Here is a 23,471-nt window from a genome sequence, read left to right on the forward strand (position 1 = left end):
ATATATATATATATATGATGATGATATATTTCAAAAGAACTGGCGTTTTTTATGTCCCCTAAAATAGGAGGGGGCACACGGAAGCTTGCTTACAATGAGATATCCCACCGCCACAACACAGATAACAAGAGATTACCTGTTCCTGCCGTTGTTATGGCGCCCTGCAGAACACCCTGGATCACACCGAGGGAATGAATAACTGCACCAGGCTCCCCGAGCGCAACACAACCAGGGCCACCTAATGTCTCAGGCTTCAGATGGGTCACTTAGGGACCTGTGTCTCTCATATTTCACACCTTTGCAATAAAAAAAAAGAAAGAAAGAAAAGTTCCCCCAGAGGTTTGACTTTGTAGCACCACATTTTGCCATTTTCACATGCAAAGCAAAGCAGGACTTGTCCTCGAATGATGGAGAGTAAGAGGACGCAAAACATCTGCCTGGGATAACAAGAGACTTCATGTCTTGCCCAGCTGACTTTAAAGTGATGAAATACACATTTGAGCAATAAATCGGCTTTATTAAAAAAGAAAACAGCATCTAGGCATGCATCCAAAAAAATGCTGTTTTCTACTTTGATTGCATTAAATCCCTCTTCCTCCGAAGCACTTCTGCTTTTAGAAAATGCCACATTAATTATGCTTTCTCACTTTCTACCTCTGTTTACTGATTAACAAGACGATCCCTCATCGTGTGCTCTGGTGTTGGCTTTTGTTGCCAAGCATTACTTCCACAGAAACCCTGACATGGTGCACCTGCCATTGTTTTTTTCTGAGTTGGTTTATGTTCAGAGCTGGTGTGTTTGCTCAAAAGATGTTTTTTGATTTATGATCTTTCACGTTCGCTGCTTACAATCTGCTCGGCAAGACCTCAGATGATAAATGAGCTCATAAAAACTGAAGCAAACATTTAGACAGTGAGAGTAAATGTTATTTGTTATGCCATTAAACCAAGCAGAAAGGGGGGGGGGGGGGTATTGTGGATACACCCCAACTATGGTGTGTATATGGTGTGGTTCTAGTTGCATAGAGGCTAAACTGTTGTACAGGCCACTGAAGAATAATGAGATGTTAGCTCGTGTTAGGTGGTAGAAGGGGAATTTGATGTTGTCTATGCGAGTCACTGAAAGTACCCGGAGTAGCCTACATGGGAAACCTTGAGGGTCTTTGTGAAACAAAGATGAAGAGAAAAAATAAGTCAGAGAGGTAGCCTGAAAGTGCAACAAAAACCATTTCTTAAAATGACAACTTCTAGCTAGCAGCAAAACGTTTAGTCCCTGTTGGCAAATGACAGACTTTCATCAGTACGGTCACTGAACTCCGTGCACGCCAACGCAACACACTTTGTAATTATATAAGATATACAAACACATCGTTACTTTGGTTCAAACGGGACAAGTCGTTAGCAGAACATTTAGTCAACAACCGCAAACTAGCTCGTAATAATCAAGAATTGAACACGTGATGTTGTGTCATGCCTGAAAAAAGATGATTCCACCTAATTAAACGTTTGCTGAGTGAATTCGCGGTGTTATCCGAGTAGAGGACGCGTTCTTACCGTGCTGTCAGCTGGTCCTCCGTGACTCCGGTGTGCCTTCTGACCGGGGGACCGCGAGCGAGCCTCGGCTGAAACAACCAAAGAGATGCGCTTCACTGTCAAGATAGTTCACTCCCACCACCGTCATCCTCCACTTCTGGAACTTTGACCGCCGCCGCAGCCGCACCCGCTACCCCGGAAATCACCTCGCGCTCGCGTCAGACGTAAAATTAAATAGAAAAACACACTGCAGATGACTGATCTCTCAGGATATCCTGTGGCTGAAGTGTGAAAAAGCTATCGAATAAATGAAATGAAAGAGCAACCTGTTTTTGAGCACATTTTGTATTAACTGTGAACCACCAAACTGGAGTTTTGCATTGTTTTAAAGCACATTTGGTGATCCATTTTGATTTCCCACCTGATATATAATAATCAAACCTATGCATCACTTTAAAGCACAGTCCCACTGGTGGAAGCTCACTCTGACAGAACACTGAAACAATAAAATATTAATAAATACATTAACTGACCTGCTTTCTGCCTGTCAAAATGTTTCAAAATTGGGCGTTTATTGAAGTAATTTTTCTTTAACTACCACAATGGGGTATTTTGAATGGTATAATTTTTCTTTTTTTTACTGCATTAGTGTACATAGGTCTACTGTATTTATCAGGCAGCTGCTGAAGGTTAATTTGTAGTCTGTATTCAAAATGTTACATCCCGTCTATGTGCATTCATCGAATATAATGTGTAGGTGCATGTAAATTAATGGATATAGACTAGCTGTGTATGGGTATGTGTGTGGGAGTGGTTTGACCTTGGAGAGCTTTTGTCTGTGTATGTGTGAGTGTACTAGTGCTGTTTTATTTCATGTACTGTATTTTCTGTATATTTGTGTTGAGGACCCAGCTGAAAAGGACATGGTTCTTCCATCTCAACAGCTTTATCCTGTTAATAAATGTCGATAAACCGTTAATGCAGACTTTAACTTTCATCCTTCATCGGGTTTATGGGTAAAAGGCAGAACTCCACCATGTAAAAAGCTTTCGGGCAGAAAGGAAGACAAATCAAATACTCTGACAGAACATAGGAGGAGATGGGTCTTAAAAAATCAATCCTGTTGGATCTTAAAATGATGAGACTACTGTGGGTAAAATATTCCATGACAGGCTGCTACATGCTATGCTAAGGCCCATTTGTCTTGGTGCTTGGTTGAAGAATTCTATGCTAACTTGCCCGTTATGGAGTTATGTACAGTAAGAAGAGGAAATAAATCAATCAAATAAAGGAAGGTTGTAGATGTTTAACCACATTTTAGGATTGCTTCTCATATAAGCCTGTTCAGCTGCCACAGTGACCTCCACAGGAAACCACAAGAAACCACAGGAAACAGCAAGGAGCCTATAATGAACAGACTAATCAGCCTGTCCATAATTTGAAGCCATATGACTGTTTAATAGGATTTAATGAATAAAAATTATTATAATTTTTACCAGCAATTATATTAGGTCTACTAAAACAAACGACCATTGTTTATATATTTGGAGGCAATCAATCAGTTTTGTTTTAGTTCCTTGGTTTGTTAGAAGTGGTGCAAAGTAACTGAACATTTACTATTAACTACTACTACCAATACAAGCACTGAGTAAGTGTATTGAACATATATATTATATACACACATGTAGCCGAGGGTTTATGTAGCGCCTATACTTTAGGATAATAATAAAATAATAAACAGGGGGCTCCGTATTCTGCGCCTAGATGGCAGCATTATTCACTTCTCACACACTTCGCCAGAAGCTCTCTCCTCTTCCACTCTTTCGGTCTCATCCTCCACAATAAAAGCACCACAAACATACACAGGAACACTGCTTCCTAGAGAGCTCTTATACGCAACATAATAGCTTACATATATACATTAATAATAAACTCCACCAAAAAAAGCTGTAGATAGGCTACACCTTCGTACTTTAACTTCAGTTTTGAATGCAGTACTTTGACTTATGATGGAGTATTTTTATATTGTGGTATTTCCACTGTTGTGGTTATAGTAGTATAATGACGGTGATCTCTCCTGGAAGCACTGCATCGGTCGTCAGACAGGCGGAGCTCTCGGTCCATCTGCTCCCACATCAGCAGCAGCAGCTCCCTCCTCGTGGGATTACAGACCGCTATTCTCAGACCCCCGGAGCCAGAGTCGAACAAATGTGGCATTATAAAAAGGACTGAAAGCAGCGACGAGGACACACACTTCAAGGGGAAAGACCGAATGAACTGCACGCACATTTGAATGTAGCTTTCTGTCCCGGAGAAACGCCACTTGCAGTAAGTAAAACAACAATACAACTTTATTTTATTTTCTTTGCGTTGGTTTTACACAGATAACGTGTTGCTTTGGGAGAAACGCGCTGTCGGAGCGTCAGCTGACATTTTAGTAACAAGTTGTTACATTATGTTTATGCATCTTTCCTCTCAGCATCTGTTCTGCATAATGCTACCAGCCTATCCTTGTTCCGATGCAATGTTCAGTAATCCAGTCTAGGTTTGGAAAGGTTTTTTTTTGGTTCTGTTTCACCGAGACCAGCTCTGTTTTTATACCCAGTTTTTCACCAGGATGAAGTGGTCGTCCTCAATGGGCTTTAGAAACACAGTTTTAATTCATGTTTTTATTTATTCATTCAAGTCATAGCCTAGAGCAGGGGTCTTCAACGTTTTTCAGGCCAAGGACCCCCAAACTGATAGAGAGATGGAGCAGGGACCCCCGACTATATATATATTGTATAAAATTGTGTTTTATATTAAATGGGCCTAGTACCGTGTATACCTCTTTATTGTGCATTCAATAGTAAGCTATTCAAATAATACACAGGTTCATATATTCATGTGTTTATTTTAAACATGTGCAAGGTACAGTGTGTAGGGTGGCCGTGCCACTGACATTTATAAACATAGCTTGTCAGTTAATACCAATGCCAATATCAACATTGTCTGTCAATTGCATGATAATCATACAAGCTATTCAAATTGATGTTTTCATTTTAAACATAAATGTGGAAACGAAAAATGAGTGATGGCCTATTAGTGCCACTGCCATGCATAAAGATACCTGTTATCTTGCATACAATACTGAACTATTAAAATAATAGACAGATTCATGTTTAGAGAAAAAAAATTTTTTTAATTGTCTAATCAACCAAACATTTTGCAGACCCCCTGCAGTACCCCCTGTTGAAGACCTCTGGCCTAGAGGATGTCATGATGTCATCTTTGAAAGCAACATGAAAGTGCTTTAGACATTGGGAGATTATAGAAGTGCTTGTAGTGGAGTCATGGGTTTCCCTGCACACACTAATTCCTCGCCCCTTTGATGTGTAGGAGGCTGCAGTAAAATACCATCATGTCCCTATTTATCTGATTTTGTTCTTTTTTTAATGACAGAATGTAGCGTGGACTTTTTACAGATAGGTTACATTTTAGGAAGCACGGACAAGTTAGTGAGGCACTATACTTTAAACTGACACAACCCAGTACATTTCTGACAAAGTGATACAAAAAAGAAAAATGTTTTTATTTGTCTAAACAGTTGCAGTCAAACAGAGAGAATACGAGTAAGATGCCCCCCTCTCCCCAGTGTGAAATTCAGTTAGTTATTCTGTGTGCATACAAGAGGCTGGATGAGGCAGCCTGGTGTGAGAAGCAAACCAAGTTGCCTTTTAAAAAAAAAAAAAAAAAACTGGCAACTAACAGACAAAGAAAATGACACCATTTTGCCTGCCTGAGGAGCAGGTGCAGACCGATAAATGTGCAGTTTTGACAGAATATTTTTGGAGGCCATGCAGCCTCTCATCAATCAGCCCTCCACTCCTGAGCGTAACTAGCAGCCTAATCCTCACTTCAGCTGGAGCTGCTGCCTGCTGAAGTGACACATCCAAGTTGCCCAGGGGCTTCAACGCCAGCTCAGGAAGGAGCTCGGAACTTATTTGGCGCCGGGGTAAATTTCACCTCATTTGACACCAGCTGGATACGCCGGAGCAGCCAAGTGCCTGGTGACACCATGACTGAAGTGGGACTTCATGTGATCCTGACCACTGTCCTGTCTGGTGGCCTGCTGATGGCCGTGTTGGCACTGGTTTGCTTCTTTTGCTGCAGGTTGGCTGGTTCGCCGCCCCTGGGCGGACCTGGCGGCTTTTAACTAGCCATCATGGAGAAAGGTAAAAGCAACTGGCTCCAGGCATGGCCTTTTTGGATTAATACTGTATCTCGAGATTATCTCCATTAATGCAATGGGTTTCTTTTGGTTCAGACCAACAGGAAGTTGCTCAAACCAGTAACTATGCCAGCTAGCAGTGAGAGTTAACTTTTGGATGTGTTGACGAGGGGATCGCTCAGAGTTTGGAATTTTAATATTTTTCAGATGGTATAGTTTATTATAGTATATAGTGTGTAGTAAGCTAGGCTACAAGAATAGAAGCTTGGTGGGACACACAATTAGTAAAATAGCGGGCGATTTAGATGTTTGCACCCATCTTTGTCAATACTAAATAAAGTAACACTCAGAAGCCTTCTGTCGGAATCGCACCGTTGAAAGATTTGTTGTGATAAAAGTATCTTGAGTTTTTTTTCTCCTTACTGCCGGACGTGTCCAGTCAATCATCCACTGTTAATCGGCTTTGTTATGGCCCTTAGACCTCTCGGTGCGATGGAGCTCAATCCCATTAAAGTGACCTTGACTATGAGCACAAGGAAGAAAGGAGGAGGGTGTGAATAATCACAAATGAAAAGCTGACTGGCCAGGACCCATAAGGGCCTCCTGTTGAGACTACTTACATTCGCAGCAAGGCCTCCAGCTTAATTTTACCAAGCTCTCCTTGTGCTTCTGCTGCAAAGCCTGATGGACCCGACACTTTTACAACACACACACACAAACATCTTCCCCCAACATGATGACACGAAAACAGACCGACCGCTGGCATTCTCCAGCCTTAATTTGCTGTTTCTTTATTTAGAAAGCCTATGAGAGAGAAGGTGAATAAGGCAATACTACTGCTAATGTCTGTTAAGTTCCCATACTCCAGTGGAGTTGCCAGTTCAATATCTACTGTATATTGGTCACATACAGAGAATTTGAATCCATACAGCGTAACTGAGAGGTGTGTTTTTTGCTGAAAATGTACTCATCATCTGAGTAAACATTTAAACTGGATTGTCAGAGTCAGTGTGTCACAAGATGACACAGACTTAATAACCAGTGTGTGTTCTTCTCTCTCCAGCTGTGAGGCGACGGCAGACAGGCATCTTCCGAGTCTCAAAGTTGCACATTTAACGCTGTCTGGAGCAACGCGTCAGCCGCACTGGGACGACAACATGAAGGTGACAGCGCTGCTCATCGTTTGCTCCTGTCTGATTTCGGGGAGTTTCGGGAAGCCGCAATTCCCTGGTAAGTTACTGTGTCGTTAGTCAGCAACAACAAGATAGCGTTCTGTCAGCTGTCTGTAACGCGCCAGGAGATGTTCGGCACACATGGGAGGGTTTCAAGGTTGTGAGGAGGAATGTTTGGATCCGTTGAAGGAAGTTTATGTATCAAAATAGATTTCCTGTTTGTGTTGTTTTTTTTAAACACCGGATATTTTTACTGCTGAGACGACGGCAAGAAAATAACAGGAATTTATTGTTTATTTATTGTTTAAGAACATTTTTCTCAAAAAAGGATCCCCCTGCTGCTCTTTAGGAGATAGTTGTGTATGTGTCATCACATTTTATAAGAAGAGATGAACAAAGTCAAATGTGTAGAACACATTGTATGTCACTCTTAGATGATTTGACTGATCTGGTGAGAATTAGAGCTGCGATGATTACACAATAAGTCGATCGACAGAAAAGTAAGTTGATAGTCAAAATATCGTTTGTCCTTTTTAAGAAAAGATACCTAAAAGTTTGCTGGTTTAAGCTTTAAATTGTGAGGATCTGATCATTCTCCTTGTCATACATGATAGTAAGCAGAATATTTGGGGTTTCTGGACTGTTAGTCCCATAAAACAAGACATACGAAGACGCAATAGAACAAAGGAAAGCTTTTGGGCTTATTTCAGGCACAAACGCCCCGAGCCCACAATGTAGTATAAATGCCTTTATTAGTTTACTGTAGGACATATCAGTTAAAAAGTCACAAGAGGAGAACCCCGACTGGCTTCGACCCACACTGGGTGCTCCTCAGGGCGAGCCTGGAAGAGTCAGCATGAGTGTCATGATTCCTTTTAAAGCCAACAAATGACCAGGAGGCTAAATTACACCAGCAACATAAATATGCCTTATGTAGGCTTGGAAAAGAAGTTTAAAGTCACAGTGATGATTACAGTCATAACAATGAAATAACTACAATAACATCAACAACAAGGGAGGGACTAAGCTTGTTTAAAATAAAAGACGATTAAGACCTGGATACACAATAGCATCAAGTTTAAAAATCCAGTATGTCCCTCTCTGAAGTAACTTATTAAGGCGGTCGCCACCTCTGATGGACTGCACTACAAACTTTCCACTTTAAAGATGAACAATTATGTAAATGGCGTGCCATTTGGTAATCTGCTTTGTTGGTTGTCATGAAGCCCTCACCTTGGGCTGGAGGAAATTATAACTTTTTTTCATCCTCTGACTTTCTATCCGAAGCTAACCAGACTTGTGTCTTTCTAATACACAGAACAAGAGAAGGATCCCAAGTTTTGGAATACGTGGGCCCAGCGGACTCTGAAGAGCGCTCTGACGCTGCAAAATCTCAACATAAACAAAGCGAAGAATCTCATCCTCTTCCTCGGAGATGGTAAGCCACAAAATCTGTATGTTTACGTCCTAATTAATGGAAAATTTCTCCAGAGGGGTAAATCCACTTCTTTACGCAGAAGGATTTGAATTGCAGTAAGATCATTAGGAAAGACACAATTTTCCCGTTTGTTGTTTATAATGGATAATATTAATTATGGAGTTTTATTGAAGCTGAAATGATGATACAGAGGATCTCGTAATCCATCAGCAAATGAAAGAGATTTTTCAAATTTCTTCTAACACGCAGGGTGAATGAATAGCAGCAAACAAACCAGATCACTGGGCTTCTCTTTGTGCTGGGCCGCTCATTGGTCACACAAAAACTTTTTATCCTCCATCTGGTCTCTGCTCTCTCTCTCTCTCTCTCTCTCTCTCTCTCTGTTCAGACTATAGGCACAACATGACATTCTTGCACACTGCTGCACGCCCGGTCGTGTCACATCCGAGTGGAGTGGTGGGGTTGTGACAGAGTAGTTACAAAATAACAGGCACCATCTTACAACGTAAAAAAGAAAAATGCAGGGAGTGATTGTATAACTGAAAAAAGTTTCCCAGACATTGTCTGCCTTTAGCCAGGAAAACCACAGGATTCACAGGAATTGTGACTCAAATGCACAAACTGTGTCCTTTGTGTACCTCTGAGCCTCAGGCTTTTGTGGAACGGACCCGACTTAACTTTATTTTCAGTGATCACACTAGACACGGGGCCAATGGCAGCACAATTTGTTTTTCAGCTTATATACAATACAAGAAAGGTGTGGCTTATCACAAGACGAGATCAGGACTTACCAATGAGCATTTTAAACTGTTTCTTATATTTTCCTGTGATTATCTTTAATTTCAGGAAACAAAAGAAATCCTTGAATGTTAACATCCTGCATGTTACAGATTAACTACAGATGTTCCTTTCTTTATGTTCTTTCTTTCATCTGTTTTGTTGATCTCTGTTTTTGTTTTTGAAGTAATTTGTATCCAAGAAACTGTTTTTGTCTAACAGCAGCCGCCTTGTTCTAGAATGTCAAAGAAAGCAACAATCTTTCATGTGTTGCGTACTGAGCACATTGGTGGATGAAAAGTCTTTCTCATGTGCAGGTGCTCTGTTTCCCGCCCTGAGGGAAAACTAATGCAATCCTAATGGTGGACCTGCTTTTGGTATTTTAGGGATGGGCGTTCCCACGGTGACAGCTGCTCGAATACTGAAGGGTCAGCTGAACGGACAGAGTGGAGAAGAGACGCAGCTGGAGATGGACAAGTTCCCCTTTGTGTCTTTGGCCAAGGTCTGCCTTGGTTAATATTATATATGTACAACATGGCCCAATGTATTGATCGTGCTGTGGCCATTAATGGCCTGTGACCGTAAACAAGGTCATCCAGTGTGTCACGTCACACTGGTCTGTGTATTATGTTATAGATTTGATAAAAGGACGATTAGACTAAATTGATTATTTACACCTCAGGAATCACTAGCAAATTCTGGTTTTTACTCTGGTGAAGGTCTTTATTTCTCTTCTTTATTCGCATGAAAAGACAAAAAGCAACAATTAACTGGTCCGACTAACAAGTGTTGTCTGTGCAGCCAAAGCCAGAAATAATTTATAGACCTCCATTGTTGTCCAAAAACTATTCAAAACACACACATGCACCTAATGCCAGCTCTAGCATGAAGTGGAAATATAAAAATATGTGTCCTTAATACTATTTACTACTTCTATTTTAATTAGTTGATTAAAAAGGCAGCATCCAGTTAGTCCCATCGGGTTACAAATACAAGTGAAGAAAACGGCCTCCTCTGTCAATAATCTGGGATAGCCAACCAGGCCTCTGACATGAACTGAGAGAACCTCCAGGAATAATAAGCGTCACAAGCCAAATCTATTTGGATAATCCACAGGAAAACAGGGTTTGGGGATTTGCTTAAGTTGGACACAATACAAATGATCTCAATGTATGAACAATGTGTGGGAGAATCATAGAAGAAAGATTTGAATAGGCCTAACTAATGAGGGTACCTGCTGTGCGTAACATGATGCGCTGTGCATCTAACGCTGTTCCTGCTGATATTCAACCGAAAGAGAACTTAACACATTCTACGAACAGCTGCAACATTGAGTTGTAATAAAAACAAATTAAAAAAAGTAAACAAAAGCTCTGCTCAAAAGCCCATACTGGCACACTATTTATACTAAATGTGACATAAAACATGCTTCTTTTATATGCACAGAAGGACACACTGTTGGTTTTGATCGTTTATTGGGATTTGTGGGAATGAGAATAATGAGATTTATCCTTTGACTCAGCATTTAAACATTCTGCCATTGTAGGAATTGCACTTAATGTCATGTCCCAACACATGACAACACACACACACCATCACAAGCACTTCAGAAAGACTGTTAACGATCCTGTTTGATATTTGAATTCTGACAATTGTCAATGGCGTTTAACTCCGCAGACATACAACACTAACGCTCAGGTGCCAGACAGCGCCGGCACCGCCACAGCTTACCTCTGCGGGGTCAAGGCCAACGAGGGCACGGTGGGCATGAGTGCAGCTGCTGTCCGATCCCAATGTAACACCACACAGGGCAACGAGGTCACCTCCATCCTCAGATGGGCTAAGGAAGCAGGTAGAGTGAGATTAAATAACACCTAACACAGACCGTTTCTCTGTCTACAGATTTTCTTGTGGGACTATGCAATAAAGTTACAATGTAAAATGCATATTTTTTGTTGGTATTTGGCGATATAATTTCTCTGAGTATGAAAATTTCTGAGATGTTTTTCATGCGATTTATAATTGCTTTTACGTGGACAAAGGATAGGTTTGAACTATTTTAATACAGTGTTCACATGCCCATAAGTCCATTTAAATAGTTATGGTTGCTACACCATGCTGGCTGTGGAGCGATCCTTTTGCTCAAGGAAGCACAAAAAGGGAATTCATGTAGATCTGAACATGTTCTTTGACAAATAAAACTCCTCAGCCCTCATTCAGACAGCTGCCTGTGTGTGCATGTGTGTGTATCCACTTCAGGCAAGTCAGTGGGAATAGTGACGACGACCCGAGTCAACCATGCGACTCCCAGTGCTGCGTACGCCCACTGCGTGGACAGAGACTGGTACTCCGACAGTGACTTGCCAGCTGAAGCACTGAAGAACGGCTGCAAAGATATCGCCAGACAACTCTTTGAAAACATTCCCAACATTGATGTGAGTCAAAAGTATTATTCAATTTCTAATACACAACTTATTATCAAGTGTCACTAGACAAAAAACCCTCAGAGTTTCAAGTGATGGCTTTTATTTATTTAAATGGCACTTTCTTATGTTTAGTCCCCTGAAAGAGTACCAACATTGGAATAATCAAATAGTGTAACCAGTTTACGAGTTAAACATTATATAAAAATTAAAAAAAGTTTATGCTCCAGCAACCTCAGACAAACTTAGATTTAATTATATGTTAATCCTAAAAGCCTTATCTCTAATTGAAATGTACTGTTTGACAATATGATAAATAAAGCATTAATCTAACCACATGTATCCTAGTAAACAAGCATTTCTACTTATCATAGTTCAAATACTAGGACTGACTTTAGCTTCAGTCTTTAGCATGATATCATGTATTTATTTAGCGATAAAGTGCATATTTAAGACCCCTTTACAGGGTTCTTGTTTGAAAAGAATCTGCTTGAAACATTCATTCCGAAAAACCTTGTTTTCAAACTTGCATAATCAATTAGAATAATTAGCTAGCTACAGCTAATAAGAAAAGATTGCAACTTCTTATTCTGTTCTTGCGACTTTCCAGGTGATTCTGGGTGGTGGGAGGAAGTATATGTTCCCCAAAAACCAATCGGATGTAGAGTACCCCGGCGTTGCGAAGCACAGTGGCACACGAAAAGACGGAAGAAACCTGGTGCAGGAGTGGATTGACAAAATGAAGGACAAAGTACATTTCTCCTCTTTTCCTCTCTTTGCTCCTCCTTGTTTCTCGGCTAAATTTCCATATTTAGGAGTTCAATGTGTCTGCAGTACTGCCACTCACATTGTTGCTGTGCTGTACATTTGTGTCTTTGTGCAGAAAGGTCATTATGTATGGAACAAGAAGCAACTCTTATCACTGAACCCTAATAGCGTGGATTACTTATTGGGTGAGTTTCCAGTTTCAGTAATTATGAAACTCTCATTGAAGTGTAAATGAAGAGCCATATGTGGATGCATTTGCTGTAGGCTTATTTTCTGCGTTTCATATCCTATTTCTCCCTGAAACCGTGCCTTCTGTTATTCCAGGTCTCTTTGAACCTGCCGATTTGCTGTACGACTTGGAGAGGAACAGTGATACTGATCCCTCGCTGACAGAGATGGTGGATGTGGCCATCAAGGTCCTGAGGAAGAACCCCAATGGATTTTACCTGCTTGTCGAAGGTAAATTTGTGGTGAAATTGGAAGACTTATCTCCTGACTAAGTCAAATCTTAGTTTCTGTTGGTGACATTACAGATTTCTATAGTAAATATCCCTCAAGGCCTTCTAATACAGTTGCAACCCAACATTATTTTTAGGATTATTAAAGAAATAGTCAAACACTTTGGGAAAAATACACTTGTTTGCTTTCTTTCTGAAACTGTGATGAAAAGAAGGAGATCAAGCTCATGTTTGTTGGTGATGAGAGTATGAGGAATCTTTACAGGTGTTAGAGGGTGTTTTTTTTCACTTTCACTGTTGTTCCACAAAAATAAAATAATTGAATCAATGACATCTGCTGACTTACATAAAAGAGGAAAACATGACTTAATTTGCGGTTTGCCAGCAATGCTGTGGAGCATGAAAAAGAGAAACAAGGAAAAGCTGTTTTAAGAGACATCACAAAGCCCTAAGAAACAGGGGTTGTCTCCCATTTGTTCACTTATCTCAGATGAGATTTGCCCTGAGATGTTTAAGGCTCTGGACATTGTAGGGCTGTCTTGGCTGACAATCCTCTTCAGTGTCTGGTGGAGTTCGGGGACAGTGCCTGTGGAGTGGCAGACCTGGGTGGTGGTTCCCATTTTTAAATTGGAGGAGCGGATCCAGGGGGAGCAATGCATTAGGTGTGGGAGTTTGCCCATCCAGCCTACATGTGTTTTGTTGACTTGGAGAACCTTGCAACCATGTCCCCCAGTGAGTCTTTTGGGGGCTACTGGGAGAATATGGGGTACCAAAATCGTTGCTACAAGCCATTCTGTGTGTGTATGACCAGACAAACATGTCTCCAGTGGACGTTGGCCTCCGCCAGGGTTGTCCCTTGTGATCGATTCTGTTAGGGATTTTCATGAACAGGATCAAAATGTGTGTGGAAGGTGAGTGTCCAATTTGGGGACTTCTCTTCTGCTCTTTGCAGATGACGTGGTTCTGTTGGCTCCATCAGGCGGTGACCTTCAGCACGCATTGGGGCAGTTTGCAGCCAAATGTGAAACGGTCAGGATGTGAATAAGAAAACGGTGGACTGCGCCCAACGTTGACCAGTGAGTCAACTCAGGGAGTTGAAGTGTCTTGTCTTGTTTACCAGTGAAGGTAAAATGGACCAGGAAGTAGACAGGCGGCACAGTGCGAAATAAGCTACCTTGGGGTGGCTGGGCTTAAGGATAGGGTGAGTAGGTCTTGCTACTTTGCGTCAGCTGAGGTGGCATCTGATCAGGATGCACTCATGGACGCCTCTCTTTAGAGGTTTTCTGGGCACATCCAACTGGTAAGAGGCCCAGGGGTAGACCCAGAACACTGCTGGAGAGATTGATATCTTGCCTGGGAACACTTTGGAGTCCCCCAGGAAGAGCTGGAAAACGTTGCTGGGGAGAGGGACCACTGGAAAGAAGATAATGGATGGATGGTTCACTTATAGCTAAATTTACACAAGAACATGTCCTTTTACAAGGAGCATGTTTACAACAGCTTGAATCCATTTTTTCCCGTTTTAAATAGTCTTCATTTACCCATAATATTGTACGTGAAAAGTTAAAAACAGTCAAGAAGTAGGCAGCTTTGTAAACATACCAGCAGAGTGGCCCATCGTCCTTCAGCCAGAGAGTTATTGTTTGTTTAAAAGCAGCTATTTCCCCAAGTCTTTTACTTTGCTGCCGACTTCCCTTCACTTAATTATCCCTTGAAGGAAACACATTTTGCAGCAGATAACATAAAATGAATACATAAAAGCCACAACATATCAAAGGCAAAGCAGACAAGGACTCAGAGGAAGGGACAACACTGATATGTAAGACAGCAATTATCAACCATGAAAACTGAGAAACGTTATAGTTTGTGGTTTAAAATATTTCTGTTGCTGGTTATTCTAGGCAGTTTGTGTAGGAGAAGAGAAAACATGAGCCATACGAAATCTGTTAATGTTCAATGTCAGACCAATATGAGATACAGAAGGCACAGGAAGGTTGTGGTGTTGATAACTATGTGCATGAAGCATGATTACAGTCAAACACCTGCAAGTGTGACAGTGACTGTTCAGCCAGACTGAGCGAGACAAAAAGGGGTCAGTATGTATCAAACAGAGCGCTTGTCCGATCGTTGAATACCGTCTGAAAGAAGGTGAAAGAAGGCCCTCAAACCTTTTAGACGACAAATTAGTGGGGCCATTAAACGACAATCTGACAAGCATGCCCCATTCACACAGCGGCCCGTCAGGTTTACGGAGGGAAGACAGTAAGCACAGTTTGAACTTCCCTCTCAAGTTGTCTTGTTTTTAATTCTTCACACAAATACTTTGGCACCAGCTCCAGTATTGCCTTTTTAGAAAGACTTTCTGAGTGATCGAACAGCTTCAGTTTGTCATACAAACTACTTTCGAATAGTTTGTCATACAAACTACTTTATTTAAAGAATAGCCCAACATTGAAGACCCAGTGAAACAGGAGTTTGGGCATCTTTAGCGGCTGTAACGTGACATTTTAACAAATACTATTCAAACCGAATATGTAGCCAGTAGTATAGTTATAAAACGGATTTAAATCAAATCCTCAATGTTGTTATGCGATATGGAGTTGTAGGACTGTTAACCTCCACCCAGCCCTCTTTACCCGTGTTGTTAAATCAAAAATAAGAGAATAAAGGTAAAATAATGAATTAGATTGCAGCCACATTCTTTGGACATGGGGTGACTGTGGCTAAGTGGAGAGCTGAAACCACTTACTATGATTTTTCTGTGCTAGCTAGACACCAGTTAACAGTCAAATGTGGTTTTCTATGATAGGTGGGGTTAGCTAGTTGCCCCACATCAAATTTGACTGGATACATCAATGTTACATCAAGAGATAAATGAACAATTAACACAGAAACACTGGATTAGAAATTTCACTGTGTCTTTAACAGCTAACTGGAAATATTTGCCCGTCTGTCAGGAGGACGCATTGATCACGGACACCACGAGGGCAAGGCCAAGCAGGCTCTTCATGAAACTGTGGAAATGGACAGGGCCATCGGTCTGGCAGGCCTCCTGACCAACGTCCATGACACACTGACAATAGTTACTGCTGATCATTCTCATGTGTTCAACTTCGGGGGCTACACAGTCAGAGGAAACACAATATTTGGTACGTAAAGGATGTGCATTCAGTACTGTGTGTATCGTTGTCGTACCACATGCTTAGTGCTGTAAGTTACATTTTCAGGTCTGGTTCTGTTATGATGGGGCTCAATGCGTCCACAGGTCTGGCCCCAAAGCTGAGTGACGTTGACCAGAAGCCCTTCACCTCCATCATATATGGGAACGGACCAGGTTACAAACATGTTAACGGCGCCAGGGAGAATGTCTCCACTGTTGACTACCGTGAGTAATATCAATGAGGACAGATTACCATAATGATTCCCCAAAAATAACTTTATAATGGTAGATATTGTAATATCACAAGTTATTTTAGTCAGACAAGGATGAATCTATTGCAGAGGAGGAGACATTTCTAGTTTTAGTAAACATAACTTAGTGAGGGGATTGCTCTGTCTTGACACAAAAGGACTTGTGACACAAATTACTCTCAGATTAATGCTGCATAACTAAAATTAAAAGGTGCCCTGTGGAATTTTCTTATGAATCAACAAAAGTTATATTTACGTTCAGTGTTACTCACCAAAATGTATTTTCGCCTGTGTTTTCTGGACTTCTAACAAATGTGTTGAATGCATTTCCTTCCCCATAAGACATTTGAAAAGCCAACTTTTTTTTTTTACATCCATGTTTACTATTGGTCTTCTTCTTCCATGCTTTGTTGCACAGCCATGTGCATTACTTGGCCAGTTACCGCCACCTGTAGATCAGTAAAATCGTGTGAAACCATTGGCAGGACTGTGTATCTCATCACCTCCACAGGGAACTGTTAATTAACTTTGTGGTGGACTTTTTCCCCTCCATGCTTCAGGAATTAAAAACAACCTTTTCTCTTTGCCCCCTGCCTCTCAGAGGAAAACAACTACCAGGCCCAGGCAGCTGTACCTCTGAGCATGGAGACTCATGGAGGAGAAGATGTGGCTGTGTTTGCTAAAGGCCCCCTGGCTCACCTGCTGCATGGGGTCCACGAGCAGAACTACATCCCCCACGTGATGGCGTACGCAGCCTGTATCGGCCAGAACAGGGATCACTGTTTCTCACTCAGCGGGTCTGCCGGTTTACGCCCCGTCCTCTCCAGCATGGCAGCCCTTCTCACAGTCACCCGAATTCTGTGCTAACCTCCCCCTGATAGTCTATTAATAACACTATATACATTTTAAGATTTCAACTTGTTGTTGTTTTTTTGTATTTTCTAATTGTACTCGAAGCTATCTTGATCATAGGACCACTGTTTCTGTTTTTGTTATGAAAATGAATTGAGAAAAGCATAGGGATGTCGGTTTTAGGCAGTTCAGGCAAATATGTAAAAAGACACAAAATAATTGATCCCCCTTGATGCACTGAAATGAAAAGTGGTGTTGCAGAGATCACTACAAAATCAGAGATCTCAGTTGTGATTTGTCTATTGAATAATTTGTTTTTGTTCAGGGTTTTATGAACCAATTAAGTCTCCTTGTAAAATGTAAACTCTTTAGGTTAGATTGAATTTGCAAATATTGAATATGTTTAATATTTTAAATGTGCAGATAACATAATCTACCTCATAAACCTGCAAAAGATCTCTCATGTAATGATGGTGCGTTCAAAAAGGGCACAATTCGATGGACAAAATGTATGCCGGAACCAGAGGCAAGAGTAAAAAGGAATATATTTCTTGTCATACATCGTGTGCATACAGAGAAAGCCCACCTACCATTGTTGTGTCCAATAACAGAAGTTGTAAAACCTCTTAACCAATAAAATAAATGTGTTCTGATCATCTTTTGTTGCAACATTATTGGTTTTAAACTTCTCCTAAACATTGTTAAACACCTAAAGTCCAGTTTGATTAAGATTAGTGTGAACACTCTACCTGGGTACGGTTCATCAATCTGTGCCCAGCTCTACTTAAGATAATCCTTTATTAGTCCCACAGCGGGGACATTTCAGACATCAGTAAAAAACAAAAACAAGAAAATATAAACAAATCTTGAAATGTTAAGTCCCTTTTTAATTCGAGTATGGTAGAGTTGCAAAGTCATTTCTTAATGCCAGTCCCCGAAGAGTAGTTTTTAATCTCTTTCGACTATTTTTACAGAGCAAAATGTAACAATAAGAATTGGGTTTAAGAAGGAATGATGCTTTCTGACACTAGACCAAAAATATGCTGATTGCTGAAAAGAAGTGGTTTTGTACAGACATTACTTCAATGACACAGTTTTGTGGTTTTTCCCACATGTAAAACTTCACAGGGATTTACAATTCGTCACACAGCAGAAATACCTCAGTGAACGTCCTTCTTTCAGAGTGTCACATATGTTGTATGCTGTACTTTTCCATCTGCTCTATTGTGTGGAATGTGAATGGACTTAAGCCACTCATTCCTTGGCTTCATGGGGTCACTGCGAAAACAGAGAAGGACTCATGTTGGTTGAAGCATGAACAGGGGAGGTTCAGTGTAAAACGGGGATGAAATGAGGTCCTTATGCTGTCGGTTGTACACTCTCAATATCTCCATGGAATCTACTCAGCCCCTCGGGGGCCACTTCATGCTTTTATTTTGCCTTGCTTTGCTGATTTGGATTTTTCTTCTATTCCTCTTGGCAGCTTAAAATCTTTGTCCCGTAATCCTGATTTATCTCTTGTATTCTAAATTTAGAGATAGACGACGATGGGTATCAGATTGTAGGGCATGCATATTCAATTGGGCTTTCAACCCCCAACTTCCTCTAGCTTTCAGATATATTTGTGCATGGCTCGCAGTGCTTCTTATGTTTCCTGGATAATGAAACCTTTCATTTTCTAAAACGAAACCAGGCCAAAGACTTGTACTGTATGTATGGTACTTTAAAGTGGTCGCCTTGCCAAAAGCTTTGCCATTCAATCTATCCATCAACGACAAGACAAGGGGCTACGATGAACAATAGCTGAAGTCTCCCTCTTCTGTTCACGTCTACATAAATGCTCGAGGGGGCCTCACCAGACGTGCAATTTTCTGAGGCAAGCCATAGTGTCATATCACAAAGCCATGTGTAAGGCTGCATACTACCGTCTCCCCATATGGGATCTTGTCCTTTTATCCTGCCAGCATGTACGATGTTTTGTGTTTTAACAGTTAGAGTGGACTTTTCCGACCATTCCACGCAGTCATTAACCTGGTTTCAGACGTCTGAATCACTGCCCATGTCTGATTCAAAAGGCCTGCTGTTGTGTCAAATAATGTCTGTTTATCTTAATTAGAGAGACAACTGCACCAATCAGCTACAGCCAACAAAAACTAGTCACAGCGTGGACGAGATTGCGGCAGCTGGACAAGCTTTTGTAAGTCGATTTGCAGGAATGACATCGCTTAAAGTCCCTGCACACACACAGTTGTTTTCATCCGTGTTGGCTGATTAGACGCCTGCTGAGGTTGAAGGTGGGACGTCATCGGACTCCATTTACCAATAATGACAATACAGGTGTAATTTGTCTCGCCTCGCAGGGCGAGGACAGAGAGAAAATAGAGGGAAAGTCCTGAGAAGATGTCGACTGATAATACGTTTTCAGGACGGAGACATCACCCTCTATGGTAGGGCAAAGCAAATAAAACAACGTCCACTCCCAACAAGAAATCAGTATTAATATTAAAGAGTAGGATTTTCCTAAAAAACTATGAATAGACTCATACAAAAATAATCCCTCTGAATCATCACTTGTGACCCACTAAGTGTGTTGTGCTCTCTGTAACTTTGAAAGTTGTGTTCACAAACAACCAACAAATCCTACTCTTTCTGCCTTGATGTTGGGCCAAATGAATAAAGTGATAAGAAAATGACAATTTAGGCTGGGCAGTCAATGACAATGAATTGGTTGCAAAACCTGCCTGAGTTGTGTAATTCATCACAGTTAGCATGAAGTCTACATTAACCGTTTTACATTAAATATTGTAGCGAGATGATGAAACTGTATTATAAAGCAGGCGGAAGTTGTAATATGATACTGTAATGTAACACTGGAGAAAAGTAAGTTTCATACCGTACGCACATACGATTTTTTAAGACGACTTTTTAGACAATTTGTGCTTTTCATTGATAGTGTAGAGAGACAGGAAGTGTGGGGACAAGGGGAATGAATGACCTGCAGCAAACGGTCCAGCGTTTAGCATTTTTGTATAGCAGCTTGAACAAATTGATGTATAACATATGATGCTGTCATATGGGAGTACGGTTGGAGTTTTCTAACCTTAAAGTTTAAGGGGAAAAATGGGGAAAGCTAATGTAATCTAAGTTATATTTTATCCAACAGATTATTTTTATGAACATGAAACTAATAAATAACCTTTTCAGAACTTGCTATAGATGATAGTATATGTAAAAGTAGAAGTTCTTGTAGCGATAAGAGCTTTCACAGTCAGCCTGATGGAATGGAAAAAAAACCTTCAGCTGTCCTGCTGTGGATATAGATCTTGATCGACCCTGAAAAGTTGCCATGAAAGCGTCATCGCCCTGACACCACAGACATCAAGTCGCTCATCAAACACGCCTCCTCAACCTCTCCCAGCAGCGTGCTGTGACAGCTCGATGCTTTCCATTTCACGTCCTCTTCTTCGCCATCTCTCTCTCTCCCACTTTGATTTGGTCACTTTTAGTGTCATGATGTCTCATATCAATCAATCTCTCTATTTATATCAAGGACCCTTGCTTCAATCTGTGTCATGATCTCCAGCTCTTTGATTCGCTGTGGGCATGGTTGAATAACGAGGGGGAGAAGCGTGTTGGAATTCAGAGCCTCAGACAGATCAAACTAAGAAAGCAAGGCAAGGCTGACAGCTACGGGGGCTGCTGTATAAAAGGAGCAGTGAGGCTGCAAGAAGATGCTAATTCTCCCCCTTTCAATGCAGACATCGTTCTCTGGAATGGAGTCGATGACCCTCGTCCTTTGGGTAATCTAGTTCAGCTGAGTGCATTAAATAAAACACACAATAATCCACAACCTGATTTGCTCTGCAAAATAATTAGAAATGCAAAAAAGAACGATTATTATTCATTATATGACTGGGAATGAACCTCATTTTGATACATTTGGATCAAATGTTTGGAATTTGAAAGGATTTGTACTACTAGCTATTGCATCTTTGAATGCTATATGCTGAATACTTGCTGCACATTTCTGGACCTGTTTATGATCTCATAGTCTCTTATCGTTTCCTACTGTGAAGAGGTGAACGTGTCTGTAATCGCCTTTTGTCTGCACACCCTCCCCAGCTCCCATCACCCCTCTGTAGGCAGCCAGCATGAGGGCTAATCCCTCTGCGGCTAATGAAGGAAAAGAAAAGAAAATCAGGCCCGAGCCCTGGCTTCTGCACATTCTCTGTTTCGCCAATCATCCTCCGCACAGCCTCGCAGTCATGACTGCAAGAATCTTAAATGCCCCTCAAAATGTGCTGAGACTGAGAACTGCTGGGGAAGAGTGAACTTGAGAGTGAGACCAGCTGTAGTGGACAATTTTATGGGTGGAAAATTTAGCAATAAAGTCAGGGAGGGATGTGCAAGGCAAATCTGCATATTAACTAGACTCACATAAAACCTTTTAACCTTACACAATAGATCCCACACTATCCACAAAGGTTTGAATTGTTTCAAAGTAACGACATAACCCATAAAGACCATCATTAACAATTAGAGACACGAGTGTTTTAGGGTGACGGCTGGTTGATCTGATATTGGGGGCACTTAGTGAATCTCAATTCTTTGGTTTGTTGGCATGCTGGGAAATAAATAATCTAGCAGGTCGATCTGAAAAATGTTGTCAGTGACTTCTCCGTGTTGTCTCTGTGTCAGCCAAACTCCTTTCACTCGCTGCGCTCACCAACTGTTGATAAGGTAACACTGTTATCTCTTATCGCACGGTCACATACGCATAGTAAGTCTCCTATTAACTGTCAACGGAGCAGCTTCAGAGAGAGTTGATTGATGGCATCGCAGATTGCTGAAATGGACTTCTGCATGTAGGTAAACATCTGGAGTAAAGAAAAGCATGTCCTCTGCTTTTACATCTTCCTTGACACGCGAGAGCAGCAGTAGATTTCAGGTTGTTTAGGCTTTGGATCTGAGTGGTTGTGCATATGGAGTTAACCTTGGTGAATATGGAGTTTCTTCTTCACCAGCAAATGTTATAGTGCGATAAAAATTCAGGCCTGCCAAATAATGTATCCCCTCTCTGCCCTACCATCAAGTATTTTATTTTGTACTTCAGATCGCACCATTATGACGGTAGGGCAGGGCAGCATATGTGCATTATAGATAAGGGATACAACTTTTGGTAAATAAAAAATTCAGTTTGAAATCCCACTATATCTACGCTGGGAAAGTAAAACATTCTTCGTGTCCACCACATTTATTGCAAAGATGATATGCCCCACTACTTGATAGAAGGGCTGACGCTGTTCATGACTGAGAGGGGAGGTCTGAAAGAATGTGTGTATAACTTTTGCTTGGGAAGAAGAAACTTCTACATATTCGCCAAGGTTATTAGGCACGTTCTGAAGTGTACACAATCTATAATACTTGATGGTGGGGGGGGGGGGGGGGGGGGGGGAAACTGTGCATTATGGATGTTTACGTGGCCTTCGTCAGCTCCTTTGGTTTATCTGCAAGTTCTCCAGAAAGAAGTTTCCTATGCAGTTAGCTGCAATAGTAAATCCCATTTAGTCACATCTCTGTTCGCTTTTTCTCATTCTGTTCTGTGTTTACTTTTTAGAATGAATTTGAAAAGTTTAGGGGGCTTGCGCTGCTTGCCCCAACATAAGTTATTTTAATTACCTTCAGCCTGCAGCAGTACCTGCTTTATTAGTATCAAAAGGTTGGTCGGCAGAGGGTTTAACATAATGTGTTCTGACAAGATAGCAGTACATCCGTATTGGTTTGGCTGGTGTGACAAGGTGCTTCTCTATTGATACGCGCCAAGCCAATATGACATGAATGAACATGTTGCATTCTGGTCTACTGAGGCTGCTGCTGGTGTATAAACTGATACCTCTGCTCCTGAATTCTCTCAACTTTAAAGCAAAATGGTGAGTGTAAAAATCGGGCTCTTCGCTGTGTTACAGGAACTGTCGATTAAGCCGTAAACAATGAAAGGAATTGAGGTGTAAACTAAAGTTACAGTGCAGTCAGGGACAGACTTGTCTTCTATTTCAAAAAAAGTGAACGCCCTCCGGTCCTCGATATCTCTTGAGGAATGTGTGTCTTGGCAAAAAAAAAACATTCCCACGCATAAGAAAGTAAGAACACGGTTGAAGGTTGGGCTGGTGGTTGGTGCCGTCATCGTCACAAAAATAATAGTCTTGGTGTTGTTGTTCAATTTACCTGATATGTATGAGTTGCGGAAATATATGGCTTAATTTGTCAGTTAGAAATGAGGACCGTTTGTGTGTTTTTTTAGCTTGCATTACAGATGATGCCACTGGATAAATAGCAGTTCATAACGGTTACGGTTAGCAGCAGCAACAGTAGCAGAAGCACTGGAACAAGAGAGACATTTGTTGTGCAGCGGTGAGCATTCTGCATTAC

At 41.2% G+C, this 23,471-nt stretch overlaps 2 protein-coding genes across 3 annotated transcripts in view; one reads left to right on the forward strand and one right to left on the reverse strand.

The window, feature by feature from the left end:
* ece1 (endothelin converting enzyme 1) overlaps window positions 1–1,664 on the reverse strand; it is a 19,707-nt gene extending 18,043 nt beyond the window's left edge. The window contains exons 1-2 of one of the 2 annotated variants that reach the window (XM_031871793.1): window positions 1,555–1,664; window positions 137–296 (exon numbers count right to left, since the gene is read on the reverse strand). The gene's annotated coding sequence lies outside the window, so the exon portion shown is untranslated. The remainder of the gene's footprint in view (window positions 1–136; window positions 297–1,554) is intronic. The other variant, XM_031871792.1, reaches the window with a different exon arrangement.
* A 2,072-nt stretch (window positions 1,665–3,736) lies between these two features.
* On the forward strand, window positions 3,737–17,700 carry alpl (alkaline phosphatase, biomineralization associated). The gene is made up of 12 exons (XM_031871763.1): window positions 3,737–3,861; window positions 6,807–6,973; window positions 8,234–8,353; window positions 9,517–9,632; window positions 10,808–10,982; window positions 11,390–11,565; window positions 12,164–12,304; window positions 12,437–12,506; window positions 12,646–12,780; window positions 15,737–15,928; window positions 16,045–16,164; window positions 16,792–17,700. The coding sequence occupies exons 2-12, from the start codon at window positions 6,901–6,903 to the stop codon at window positions 17,055–17,057; spliced, it is 1,584 nt and encodes a 527-aa protein (XP_031727623.1). The 5' UTR covers window positions 3,737–3,861; window positions 6,807–6,900; the 3' UTR covers window positions 17,058–17,700.
* The last annotated feature ends 5,771 nt before the right edge of the window (window positions 17,701–23,471 follow it).

The sequence above is a fragment of the Anarrhichthys ocellatus genome, unplaced genomic scaffold (genome assembly GCF_004355925.1).
Source record: "Anarrhichthys ocellatus isolate YVR2014 unplaced genomic scaffold, GSC_Weel_1.0 scaffold60, whole genome shotgun sequence".
NCBI lineage: Eukaryota > Metazoa > Chordata > Actinopteri > Perciformes > Anarhichadidae > Anarrhichthys > Anarrhichthys ocellatus.